This window comes from Pseudopodoces humilis, chromosome 1 (genome assembly GCF_049639895.1).
Source record: "Pseudopodoces humilis isolate 2021_Gansu_Grassland_sample_001 chromosome 1, ASM4963989v1, whole genome shotgun sequence".
NCBI classification, from domain to species: Eukaryota; Metazoa; Chordata; class Aves; order Passeriformes; family Paridae; genus Pseudopodoces; species Pseudopodoces humilis.
The window spans coordinates 96,578,937-96,592,402 of record NC_142200.1 but is presented as its reverse complement, the minus strand read 5'-3'; the positions used below and the strand labels follow the sequence as shown (position 1 = coordinate 96,592,402).

The following is a 13,466-nucleotide window of genomic DNA, read 5'->3' as shown; positions in this document are numbered from 1 at the left end:
CTGTTAATGTGTTCTGTCCAACGCTTTCCCATTAACTTGTTTTAGGTGGCCATTTTTCATGCCATTTAGTTTTCTGGAAATCAAGTAAATGTATAGTGAGCTCCGTGTGCAGTTTCTTTTTTTTTTAATGTTGACAACAAGCTGTTAATCTCCTGTGTTGTTTTCTGGCTAGTGCCATGGCATGTATTTTCTCAGCATGTTCTATGAAGGTGAATTTAAAACAAGGCCAATATTTTATTTACTTTTTTCCCTTTACTGTCTTTGTAGGTATTGTGTGTTAACTGTTAGAATTAAATTTCATGACTTCAGGAGCATGAACTTTACTCACAGTAGAAATTAGTAACTGGAGAGATTACACTAATGATTGAAACACATGAATTTCTTCTCACAAACTGAGATGTCATGGGTGTATTATGAACCAGACTGAACTCGTCATGTGGACTGATGTCTGAGAAGGATTGTAGTGTCTGTTTCTGAGAGGGATTGTGGTTAGTTTCTCTGGCAAAGTTGATATTTTTTTTATTTTTTTGTTTCAGTTTTGTTCTATTCATTAGTTTATTTCTAAAGGGTACTTTGGAATTCAGCTGTCTTGATAAATAGAAAGCTTGATGCCATCTACTCCAAATGTGTTTCTGCAAATTTGGTCAGTGTCTGACCCAGCAGTGACAAATACCCATCATGAACAGGACTGTATCCAGACATGCAGGGATTTTAAATTTTTCTTAAGTATAAATACAATTAGAAAGATGAATAGAAAAGTTTTTGTCAAGTACTTCTTCTTTTCCTCTGGAAAATTTTAGGTAATTGATTTCTTAATAGAGCTTTACCACTCATTTTAAGAATTCTGTACTGAGATCTGTATTGAGAACTGCACCTTTCTATTAATTTGTTTTCCAATTATGAAAGCTAATAGAAAATTACAGAAAAAATTGTGTAGTTTATAGAAGACAATGTTTCATTTCTGTTTTACTATTGATATTTCAGGAAGGATAAGTACAGTGATGTAGTTGCTTTAACCTGTCCAGTTTTTGGCTTCTTTGCTTAGACAGCTGATGAGAGTGCTGATTAACGCAAAAGGGTAATACTTTAGAAACCCTTTTAGAAAAGGGTCCTTAAGTTGTCCATGGGTAGTAATAAACTGTATAATGGACTTGACTCATATTTACTCTTTCTTATGTTTATGACCTGTTTATTCCATTCTCTGTGTAATTAATGAGACTTTTCAAATTATTATGCCATCTGTACGTAAGTTGGGATGTGAAATAGCCACACTGTGAAAGACAATCTTTCTCATTAGCTCTGTTTCCGTTCTCGAGTAAAGGTATTTCAGCTTTTTGTTACTGATTGTTACTAATTTAAGGCACTTTTTAATGAAAGTGTGTACACTGCTTTCTTTTGTTCATTTTGCAGTGTATCTCTTGGTTTATTCCTTATTAAGCACTAAGTGGAGGGCACCTTGCTATTTAGTGGGTTAGGAGAAGAGTTGGAAGATCTCATAGGCTAAGTTATAGTTAAATAGGTATGTCATACCTTCCCTGCAAAGTTCTGACAGACCAAGACTTTCTTGTCAGGCATGAAAATTCAAATATTTAACATTGTACCACCCTCCCAGACTGCTCATTGTTAATAATGCTCTGCATTATATTGCATGATAGCCAGGTCTCTCAGTATATCTCTGACTCAAAGCCATGCAAAATAAATAAGATGTAGTAGAATTTTAATTGTCCTTTTTCAAAATGTGCATTTAGGTGTAACTCTAGTTTTATTATAAAATAAGTGAATATCTAAAATATATTTGCTAGTGCTACCTGACGTTAGTTTAATAGAACAATGGGCAAACCTGATGCTGTATCATTGTAGTTTCTTGTAATTTTTATGTTTCAAATACGTCTATTTACTACATAAATTATAGAGTCTTGATGGTTAAAATTTTTTTCTTTCTTTCTGAACAGGTATTAAACCTCTCTGAAAAGAGGTATGACCTTGCCAAGCTTAACCCAAAGGTATCAATTATCTTCCATTACATAGCTTTCTAGTGTTAAATACAACTCAAATGGCCTGATAAGCCCTGAGGCTATGGAAGTGTTGATATACAGAGTAAGAGAAGAAGTTTTGGAAGATAGTGAAAAACCCAACATGCATACCTTTTTATTTTTTCTGTGTCTCTTAGATCTGTGTTTTACACAGCTATTCCTGTTGTTTTCTTAGACTTTACACACAAGACCAGAAGCCTGTTGTGACTTCTGAAAAAATTCTATTGGGTGATAGAAATTCTACTTCAAGTATACTTTTTTTGTGCAGTTAGAGGATACTGGGGTTGTATACTGTAATGTCCAGTCAGCTGAAGCTAGGGAACTCAATTCAGATAAGGACTTCCCTTTTGTACTATTTTTGAGTAGTTGCTTCTCAGCCCAGTAGAGACATAGGGAATACCAGAATGATTGATGTCTGACTCTTGTTCCTTCTCACCAATTGATGTGTTTGCTGTAAGAACTGGTGTGCAGGTACACTTCAGCATCTGTTATAAGGCCAGACAGAGTAGCATAGATGTATATTTTCAGCAGTACATTTACAAAGATAAGGTACCTGAGGAAAGTACTAAAATCCCTCTTAGTTTTAACTTTTTGCATGCTTTATTGATCATGAAGGATGTGTTTTTTTAATATTAGGCATATGTTGAATGCATAATATGTTTGCACTGCATATGTGTTGTTAGTAATTATGCATGTTTTGCTAGTAAATATGAATATAATAAAAGCAGGCTTAGTAAACTATTGTGAAGTGAATAAAAGATCTGAACAAAATTTTGCCATGCTGTAACCAAGTTGCACATGAAGGAAATAAATTGAAAATAAAATGAAAGCCATCAAAAATTGTTTGTTCTAAAAAACTTTTTTAGAAATCAAGACCTTCAGAAATGTAATTTTTAAGTGTTTGGTGAAATTGGGAGGGGGAGAGGAGGGGGAGGTTTTTTGTTTGTTTTTATAAAAATAGATCTACTGGTATCTAAAAAACAACAAATTCCCTCTTCCACTTAAGAAACCTGCAAGCATCATGACAATTGATTTGCATGATTATCTGAGATGGGAAAAGATGTGGAGACTTTCAACCATGACAATTATTTGAATCCAGATTTTAGTATGAGATACTAGAGTCAAGGTGTCTCTTGTAAATGTTACTTGTTTAATTGCAGATTATGGATGTGGGGTGGCCTGATCTCCATGCTCCACTCCTTGATAAGGTGTGCACCATCTGCAAGGCTATGGAGTCCTGGCTGGACAATGATCCTCAACACGTGGTGGTGATCCATTGCAGAGTAAGTGCCATGGATGGGTTTGTATTAATTTTCGAAAACTTTGTCCTTTACTCTTCTCATTTTAAAAAAGAAAAGTTAGATCTGTTTTCCATGTTGACAGCAGTGTGTCGTTGTGTCAACAATATGTGCCTGATGTTCTGTGGATGTAAATAAGCTTGAATCCATTGACCTTTCATGCTTGTTAAAGATTTCTTTATGACTAAAGTCCTATAGCCCTTGCTGCAGATACCACATGAACCAATGTTACTTCATCCTTCAAAGGCCACTGTTACTTCTGTAAATTCATTTAGAAGCTAGAGGTTTTTCCTGCTTGATGGAAAACTCTCCATGTACTGTGACACTCATGAGATTTGTTGCCGGATAAGAATAAACACTGTATTACAGATCGTCTCTCGAGACTGTGCATGGTTGTCGGAAATGAGGTCATTAAGGACCTTCTGGATATTTTTGAAAGGTTTTAATTGACAGCATCATTGCAGTGCTTTCGAACAAAGCTACCGGTGTGCTGTGTTGCTTCCTCCTGCTTGCTCACAATAAACAGAAATAAAGGAAAACCTTAGTTAAATTTGGATAAAGTGAATTCAGAACTGGGGTGGTAGCTGTGCTCGTGACACTTGAGGCAAACCTATCTCTATATCAGTGACAGATGTTACTCTAAGCAAAATGACTGTGATAGTGGTAGGGAAACTTCTCTTCAAGTCAGGTTGTATAGTCTCGAGTCCCAAATTTCTTCCAGGCAGGATGCCATTATTGTACGAAATACTTGAAATCTTACAAGTTGCAGGAATGCAGCCAGGAGAACAGCCCATACATGGGGCAAAAGAAAAGGGAACAAAGTATTTCTAGGTAGACAATCATATACAAATTGATAGTGTATGTTCTTAATTAATGCCTTTTGCTTATAGAGGGTTCCAGCCACAGGGATAGATACAGCCAACTACTATCAGCTGAGGGACTAAAAATATTTTGAAATCTGTGAGAATTACTGCTTGTTAAATTTTACTGCATTTGTCATGTAAATTATTTAAAATTACTTTGAAACATTTTTTAAATTATTAATAGAAAATCGTTACTATAAATCTCAGGTGATGGGGAGGTAAAAATGTGAAAACTTGTCATAAAGGTCTATTATTTCTAAAATAGGTGTTTTATAGCATTTCATCCTGGGAATTGCAACATTGTCTAGATTGCTTGTGAATGATCTCTGGAAAAAATAATACAAAATTAGAGTAGTTGATACAATTTTTTTTTTCTTTTTTCCCAGTTGATTCCTCTTAATTGGTAAGATTTGACGCATGCACATAGAAATCCTGCTTAGCGTTTTTTTATGTCATTTGTCAGCCAGCTTACATTGACAGATAAGCTGCTGCTCATTATTTCCACCTTTCCATCAATGCAGGGTGCATGAGCAAAAGGGCTCTGAAGCTCTCTTGCCTTGAAATTTTATTTAGTATGGGTCTTAAATATTATAATGCCCAATAATGTAATACATAATATAAGTTATCATTCCCTTTTTCCTAATACAGGGAGGAAAAGGAAGGATAGGTGTAGTCATATCATCATATATGCACTTTACCAATGTTTCTGCAAGGTAAGTGTGAATAATGCATATTGCATGTTTTTTTACAATAAACATTGGGGAACAATGCCTTTTGGTTGATTACTGTCTGTCAGCTTAGTGTTTGTCAGGTTTTCTTCTCAAAGAGTTCTAGAGCATGTCTTTCTTAACAGAGCCTGCTTTCATGATAGTTTTCTTGTAATCCTTGTAACCTCCAGCAGGAGGTTAGATTAGGTGACAGCCTAAAGTCCCTTTGAAACAGATTCTATTGGTTTGCAGGATACTTTTCAAAAGGATGTTTTCAAATGAATGATAGAATGTGCAGGAAACCATTTTTATGTAATGATACTACCTTTATTCTATTAAACCTATCTATTTTCCACATCCATCAAGTGGCCTCTTAAATTGGTGAGAAATTGTTCCTTAAGTACTTAAGGAAAACTGTTACTAGAATCTCAAAACAATGTTTGAATAGGGAAGTCCTAGACATTGATTCAAGTGCAAAATCAAGTGTAAGAAATAATCTAGACTTTATTTTGCAGTCAGTTTAAACAGTAGTTGTCTCATTACTTGGTTTTAATTGTTTCTTTTGGAGTGCTCAAATTATGAAATGACAATTGACAATTTATATTTAAAAAAGCTACAATTTGATAAATGGTCTGAAAAAGGATGAAATGCATTTTAGAAATTTTCTATTAATAATCACATTGTTTTCCCTTGAGGTTTTTTATTTATATACATACATAAATGTATTAAAAGAAGAATACACTCTCAATGTCATGGTTAAATCAAATTTGGTCTTAAATTCACACCAGCCTGTCAGTAATAGATTTGATCCACTACTGTAGTTGATAGTCTTGAATCACTAGAGGTTGATGGCAAATTACTCAGGGATGTCAATCAAACTAGAATCATGGAAAATAATCTGTGTTCATTGGGGTAAACCAAATTTACAAGTCATTATGGACCAAGAAACTATTGTGTGCACCAATGTGTGCTGAAAAAAAACCACCTCAGTGATTGCCACAATTTCATATTTTGTTGAGAAGTATTTTGAATGACAAAAACTGTCAAGTGAGGGTAGTACAGTTGTTGTGGTGTCATTTCTGTGTTGCAGTATTATGTCATCCTTAAAGGTGATACCTGGCTATAAATACATTTTAATAACATCATTATAGTCACATTCAGGTGTTGTTTTGTTAAGCCCAGCAATGAAAGGTATCACCTTTTACCACAAGCAAATTGAGGATTCCTCCAGTAAAGTTGCAGGAGAAGAGTGAGCTTGAAAGCCCTCTAACTTTCTGGGTATCTGGCAGCTGATATCCAAAACTTAACTTTTCTGTGTTAAGAATGAGGTTGGGGATTTCCCAGCAAGGATTTGTATATCCCTAGAATTACCAAGACTCTTGAAAATGGTACACAGCAACCTTGCAGAAGCAGAAATCACTGCAGGTGCTGCTGTTAAGGGTGCCATCTACTGTGTCTGAAATGGTACTTAGAAGACTTTGAAGATGTTGACTCTAAAGAAAGCTCTTAATTGTCAGCATGCATAGGTGTCCTGGTTCTGGCCAAGACAGAGTTAATGTTTTCAGTATGCACATGTCCAATACCCAGAGGTTATTCTGTACCACCTCATCTCATTGAGAGGGTGAGGAGAAGGGGATCCTTCAAGGGAGAAGGGGCCCGTTCTGGTTGAGAAGGTGTGGCAGAGGGAGACATCCAGTGTTGTCTGTTGGTGGTTTCCATAGTGACCAATACTTCCTTTCTTCTGCCCTCTGTCATTAGTATTGTTGTTATTGCTATTAATTTTCTTATCTCATTCCTGTGTCCAGTAAATGGTTATTCAAAGATCAGAACCTGTGATCTTTGCCTTTGTGTCTCCAGTTCTCCTCTCCATCCCACTGCAGGGGACGGTGAGAGGAGGGAGGGAACAAGCTGCAGTGTGGTTTTGAAAGCATCAGTAGGAGCATTAAATTAGGGAATTCCATTCCAAAACCACAATAACATGCCAAAAAAAACTAGGCTTAGTGAAATCCTGTGAATTTAGTCTTAACACCTCTGCTGTAAAGACAGGCTAAAGATTAGGGTTGGGGTTGTTCAGTCTGAAAGAAGAGTAGATGCTAAGTAGACCTTCTAGTGATCCTCCAGTACCTAAAGGAGGCCTACAAGATGGGTGGAGTGGGACTTTTTAAAGTAAGGCAGTGACAGGACAAGGAAGGAATGGCTATAGACTGAAGGGAGGGTAGATTTAGATTAGATATTAAACATAAAGAATAAATTCTTTACCGTTAGAGTGGTGAGTCACTGGAACAGGTTGTCCAGAGAAGTTGTGAATGCTGCATTTCTGGAAGTGCTAAAGGCCAGATTGTATGGGGCTTTGAATAACATGGTGTGGTGAAAGGTGTCCTGCCCATGGCAGGAGATTTGGAACAAGATGATCTTTAAGGTTGTTTCCAACTTAAACCATTCTATAATTCTATGAAAGATCCTAATTGATGCAACCTCCCTTTAATTATATGTTGTAATATCAAATTTTCTCGTTTAGGAAGGAATAATGTGTCATCAAATTTAGTGAGGTCAAACAGAGCTCTTTGCATTTGTTGGTAAACTCTATTTTAACAAGCACAGTGCTAGCTGTTTTTTGGCCAGTTAGGATTGGGCTTCCTAAATTCTGGATGGCAGTGGGTGAAGATGTATAAAGATATATGGTGGTTTGTGTGAGAAAGAGGTTTTGGGTCAAGAATATTTTAAGTACACATTATGTAGTTTTTAACACCCATGAAGAAAAGGCTTTATTTTATAGCCTGATCCAGCAACCTGTCAAGACAATTGGCATCTTCTGATTAATTTTTGGAAAAAGCATATATTTAATTTTTATCCTGATATGCATACGTGTACTTTGCACAGGTTTTTTTCCTCTGAACTCATTTAGGTTGAACTAGTTGTGGAATTTAAAAGTTGAGATTCTGGTGTGTTCTTATATTTTGGAACTTCTAGGTCTGTTATGTTCTGATTTAAATTAAAACTCTGAACTACATCTGTTATGAGACATACTGTTTTTATCTGGAATAGATATAAAAGAATCACTGTAGTACATTACTTGGCATGTGATAAACAGCATTCTTACTGATTTTTGGCACTTCTTTTTCTTTTTTTCTGTAGCCTCTTTCCTTTCTTCACCCAAAAAAGACCCACATAAGAGGCATTCTGGATAGAGAATAGAAGAAAATGTATTTTTGGAATATGTGGCTCCTTGACTGTGTGTTTGAAGAGTATGTGGTTGTCTGATTTAAAATAGTTCTTTTTCAAAGACAGTCTCTTCCTTGACGGGTCAGGGTACAGGAAACAAATGCAGAATGAATTATTGACTGCTTAAATGAACCTCTATCCTGGTACTACAGTTCTTTCTGAAAAAGAAAATGAATTTGTATTTTATAGAGAGAACTCCTCAGTGGCACATTCAAGAAATTATGGCAAGTATCCTTCTTTGGGAGCCAAAGTTCTGACAAAGTTTTTTGCGTTCTGATTTTAACGTGTCCATGTTGGAAGTATGCCATTCAGTTAATTGAATAAGGAAGTAGGTGCTTTGCTCAGGAAGGAAACTATCTTAAGATGTTGAATGAGAAGGTGTCAGTGGAATAAACATCCCTGTCCACAATGTCCAAATTACTAGAGTTGCTAGTTAGATGCCTCTTTTTGTTTATTTTTCTTTACTTCCCTCATTTTTTTTCTTCCAAATATTTTTGCATATTTCAAGTAGTAACCTGCTGAATTTTCAAGATAACACTGAAGCAGAATAATATGTGTCTCTTTCTTGACAGTGCTGATCAGGCTCTAGACAGATTTGCTATGAAGAAATTCTTTGATGATAAAGTTTCAGCTTTAATGCAGCCATCCCAAAGAAGGTATGCAATTTGTTTCTAATTTATATCAACAGGGAATGTCTTTATTGTCTTCTGCTCTCATCCCTTACTCCCTCCCCAGCTACTGTATAGTGTAGACTATTTCCACAAGATCCTCCAGTGCTTCCTGGATTCTCAGCACTTTATCTTATATTAATATTCCTTGATGAGATCTCTCCTTCAGTTCCTGCACGTGGTCCCAGATAGACAAGACCGTCTGTACCACCCAGTTATTTAAATGGGTTCTCACTGCATTGTTTGTTAGCAAAGAGATGTCACAATCTTGATTGTTCCAAGATAATAATAAACGCATTATTCCGTAGCATAATGCTGAGTATGGAATGTGTGCTGATTTGTGTGCAATAAAGATTTTTTTTTACTACTTGTTTAGAGGATTATGCACTTGCCCCATGTCCGTGCTAGTAAATGTTTGTCAAAGCACATTCATTATGATTATCTGTGTTACCTTTTCAGTCTGTCTGCGTGACAAAGGTTGAGTTAGGATTCAAAATAACGAGCACTTTGGAAAGTGAATAGTTCTGGGGTTCACTGTGTACCTTGTTTTGATGACTGATAATTGAAGGATTCAGTACCAAAAGATACTGGTATCCATCAGACAAGTAGTTGTGATAAAGGTGAATCTCTTTTAGAAATATAATATATCATCTGGGTTTGAATTGGTAATTATTGTTTATTTTTTTGTCTTAATCTATGTCTATGCAGTAGGTTGTTTAGAAGTTGTTTAAAGTATAAGAATTTGCTAGTGATTAAAACAGAAAAATCAGTATTAACAACTAGTGTACAGTGTTTGGTTCTGTTCATCCCTAAATATAAATTTAGTAGTTACTTTTTTAACTCATTAGGTGACATGCACAGCTCCTTTTAACTTGAAAAATTGCAACACAATGTTCTGTTAGACTTGAAATAAACTTTTCATAAGTAGAAGTTAAAAAGTAAAGTAGCTGGCCTTTTTTTTGTTTCAGTTTTATGCTTGCATATATGTGTGTTGCATTTTAATAATAAGGATTTGAGTATGCTGCCTGCCAGACAGAGAAGTGTGAACCATAGCAACAAAAGGGAAGATATATTGTTAATCTTCCCATCCAGAAGCCCTAGGCAGCAGGAATATTTCAGTGAGAGCCAGGAACCTCCGCAACTGCCTGTGAATTGTGCATCAGGGCAGTTTTTCAACCATGTTAACAGGAAGCTTCAGTAGCTACTAAGTTAGCTGAACTGTATGTGAGCCCTAAAGCTAGATGTGAAATATGTATAGATGATTGTTGCATCTTTCTTTCCTACACACCCTTCAAGGACGCCTGCTTAATTCTTCTGGAGGTAACTGCGGGGGGAGGGCCTCAGAGATACTGAGTTTGCTTCTTGACTGATGGAGTTAACATCTCTGCTCACCAGTACTGAACTTGAGCTGCCCGTACCATCTTCAGACATACACTCATACTTTGTCATTTCTCATGAGAACAGAGGTGATTTTCCAAACTGTTTGTCAGAACTGTTCTCCTGAATCTCACCTCTCCTACCTTTGTCTGGCCTGGCAGCGGCTGCTAATCTTATTGGAGAGAAAGGAAAACCAACTCCTGTAACATTTGTGGATAATTTTATACTCTGTTCCTATTCTGATCAGTCAGTGGCCTTTTAATGTGCTTTATCTCTGAAACTACTGCTGGGTAATTAATTACTGATATCCTTATTAAAACCCAGTTGATATAAGTGGGTATAATTTAAGTGGATCTCAAAATCGTAAAGTATGAAAATACACCCATTTTTCACATTTTGAAACCTTTTCTCCACTAAATATTTTCCAGATAAAAATAAATTGTGGCCATTAAGTCACATAACTTTTCCCTACTGCTAGTTGGGTACTGTGACAATGGCAAGACAAGTAACTGTAGATGACCAGATCTATTTTGAATCCATTCTCAGATAAGAAGTTGAAGATTTGTCTGAATGAGAAATGCAGATAGAGACCCTTCATATGAAAAAAAATTTCTCATAAACCTTCAGGATAGATCCTTGAATGTTCTTCTCAAAATAAGTGAACTGTCTGTAGGCCCCTTAAGTGCACTGCCTTGAGAACGGTTTTCAAAAATTCAGTTACATTTTTGTAATAATTAAAAAGCTGGTAGAAGAAAGGGTTCACACTGATATTAATAAACTAATTTATTAAAATTATGAAAGGTCACTGACAAAACATTTTAACATGTTGTTTTTTTGTCATGTTAGGTGTGTCAATTTGTAAAATTTGTGCTTTTGATGTACCAAATTCTTTCAGAAAGACTGAAGGAGAAATAAAAAAAAAAAGTTGCCTTTTCTTAACATTTAAAATAAATTGAGCTTTGCAAGCTCTCTGTGAAATGAAACCAATTTTAAATCACCACAACCCCCATTGTGGGGTAGTAAATCTGTTGTTACCTGCCAGGATATCGTTAGTTATGGTGTTACCAGGAGTTCAGTTAATGAGATTTGTGCATAAAGGTGAAAAAGGTGATTTTCCTCTATACATTCCTGAAAATAAAGTTAAATGAAGGTTTTCTTATAGGCACGGAAGAAAAAGGGGCTCAAAGCCAGGGGAAAAATTAAAGAAACTGCAGTGATGTTTACTTGCATGTGACCAAACCACATATTAAATTGCAGAAATAGAATAATTTTCACATTGCTGTGGTGGTTTTGCTCTTGTTTTGTGCTGAGTGAGATCACCTGTCATTAAGGTGTTACTTGACTGCATTGCCCTTAAGGTTAAGATTTCTGATGAGCACTTCTTGCTCTTGTTTTAATGAAGGTAACTTCACCGTGAATTGGATGGGACGCATATCATGCTGCTGTGAAAGTCATTTAAGGGTGCAGTTGTAACTAGGAATGTGTACCAAAACAATTGACTTTACTGTCTCTTCTACTTAGTTTCTTCCTTAGAGTAGTAGTGTAAACAACTAAAATAAAGATATCAACAATAGCAGTGTAACAGCCATGGATTTAATATAGTGGTATATTGAAGTGTCTTTTCATGCTGTTTTGTGAAGATTATTATTTTGGAGTTATGTGCATTGTCACAATGCTATTTATTACCCATAATCTGGCAATGCCATTGTGTAAATAATGTATTTCCCTGGTATTAGTGGTTTCATATAATTCAGATAAACTTTCTGTTTTCAGATATGTGCAGTTCTTAAGTGGCCTTCTATCTGGATCTGTGAAAATGAATGCAACCCCTCTTTTCCTGCACTATGTTATCCTTCATGGCATCCCAAACTTAGATGCTGGGGGAGGTAAATTACCTAATTTTTCCTATTCAGGTGTAGGATCAAAGTCTTGTTTCATTTTGGAACTTTCTAGAAAGCCTGCATGAATCTCAGAATAAAATTATTATCTTCTTGATATCCATCCAAATATTCCAAATAAATTAAGCAGAAGAGAAACATTCTAAGAATAAAAACTGAAGCAGGTGAAATCAATTTCTGGTTCTTTGTTAAATGAATAGTTGATTCTATTCATGTCTGCCTATTTCTGAACAGTTGTGGTCCCTGTTACTGCAAAGGATCTGAGAACCTGGTCAGGGTTCACAGTTATTTTCTCTTAGTTTTGGGAAATGATTATAAATATAATCTCTTTACTGTTTTGAGATTGGATTTTGTGTGGAAAAGCTGTTTGGATAGTTTGGGAGTACTTACAGAATTACACAGAATCATTTAGTTTGGAAAAGGATCTTCAATGTCATTGAGTCCAACCTTGGATGCATCATCACTTTGTCAACTAGAACAACTGGCACTTTGTGCCATGTCCAGTCATTTCTTGAACACCTACAGGGATGGTGACTCCATCATCTCCGTGGGCATTCCATTCCAAAGTTTAGCAATCCTTTCAGTGAAAAAATTCTTCTTGCTCTCCAAAAGGAACCTTCTCTGTGCAGCTTGAGGCCATGTCCTCTTATTGTATCATTAGTTGCCCAGGAGAAGAGGCTGGCTCCCACCTTGCTACAACCTCCTTTCAGGCAGTGATAGGGAGTGATAAGGCCTCCCTGAGCCTTCTTTTCTCCAGGTTAAACAACCCAGCTCCCTCAGCCCCTCCTCATAGGACATGAGTGGAGACTCTTCACCAGCTCCCTTTACCTCTTCTGGGCACACCACTGCACTTCAGTGTCTTTCTTGAAGTGAGTGGCCCAGAACTGAGCACAGTAGTTGAGGGGTGGCCTTGCCAGTGCTACTAACATGGCTTGCTATCCAAAGTGGCTTTAAAATTAAAATGATAGAATGACATAATGTGCTAGAGCACAGTAAAGGAATCCAACTTTAATGGTTGGATTTGATGAACTTAGAGATGATTTATGAACTTAATGATTTATGATTACGTAACAGTTTTGTGTTCCTACACTTTTATTATCCAAAGGCCTTTTGTAATATAATCAGCATGAACTTGCAATGATTATATTGTCATTGTTGCTTAGTCTGATTTTATTTCTAAAATAACTGCTTTAATAAAGTTAGGGTATTGTTTATTCTAGGTAGAAGTTTAAGGGCCTTATTAATTTTTAAACAAAACTGAAGATCGAATAATTTATTTTGAAAATGTTTTTATTTTATATTGGGGGTTTGCTTTCTTTCAGCTATTATCATTCTTCCTTTATAATAATTTCATTTTCTTGGAGAATTTGTTTCCCTTCCTTACTAGAATTCTTTGAAGT

General features: G+C 35.9%; 1 protein-coding gene across 11 annotated transcripts in view; it reads left to right on the top strand.

Moving 5' to 3' along the window:
• TNS3 (tensin 3) overlaps positions 1 to 13,466 on the top strand; it is a 192,327-nt gene that overhangs the window by 95,115 nt on the left and 83,746 nt on the right. For 9 of the 11 annotated variants that reach the window (XM_014261721.2, XM_088056446.1, XM_014261720.2 and 6 more), the window contains 5 exons: positions 1,953 to 2,003; positions 3,194 to 3,316; positions 4,843 to 4,907; positions 8,696 to 8,779; positions 11,942 to 12,054. In XM_014261721.2, coding sequence (XP_014117196.2) covers positions 1,953 to 2,003; positions 3,194 to 3,316; positions 4,843 to 4,907; positions 8,696 to 8,779; positions 11,942 to 12,054 — 436 coding nt within the window. Of the gene's footprint in view, positions 1 to 1,952; positions 2,004 to 3,193; positions 3,317 to 4,842; positions 4,908 to 8,695; positions 8,780 to 11,941; positions 12,055 to 13,466 lie in introns of those variants that run through there. The other 2 variants (XM_088056512.1, XM_014261726.2) reach the window with 2 other exon arrangements.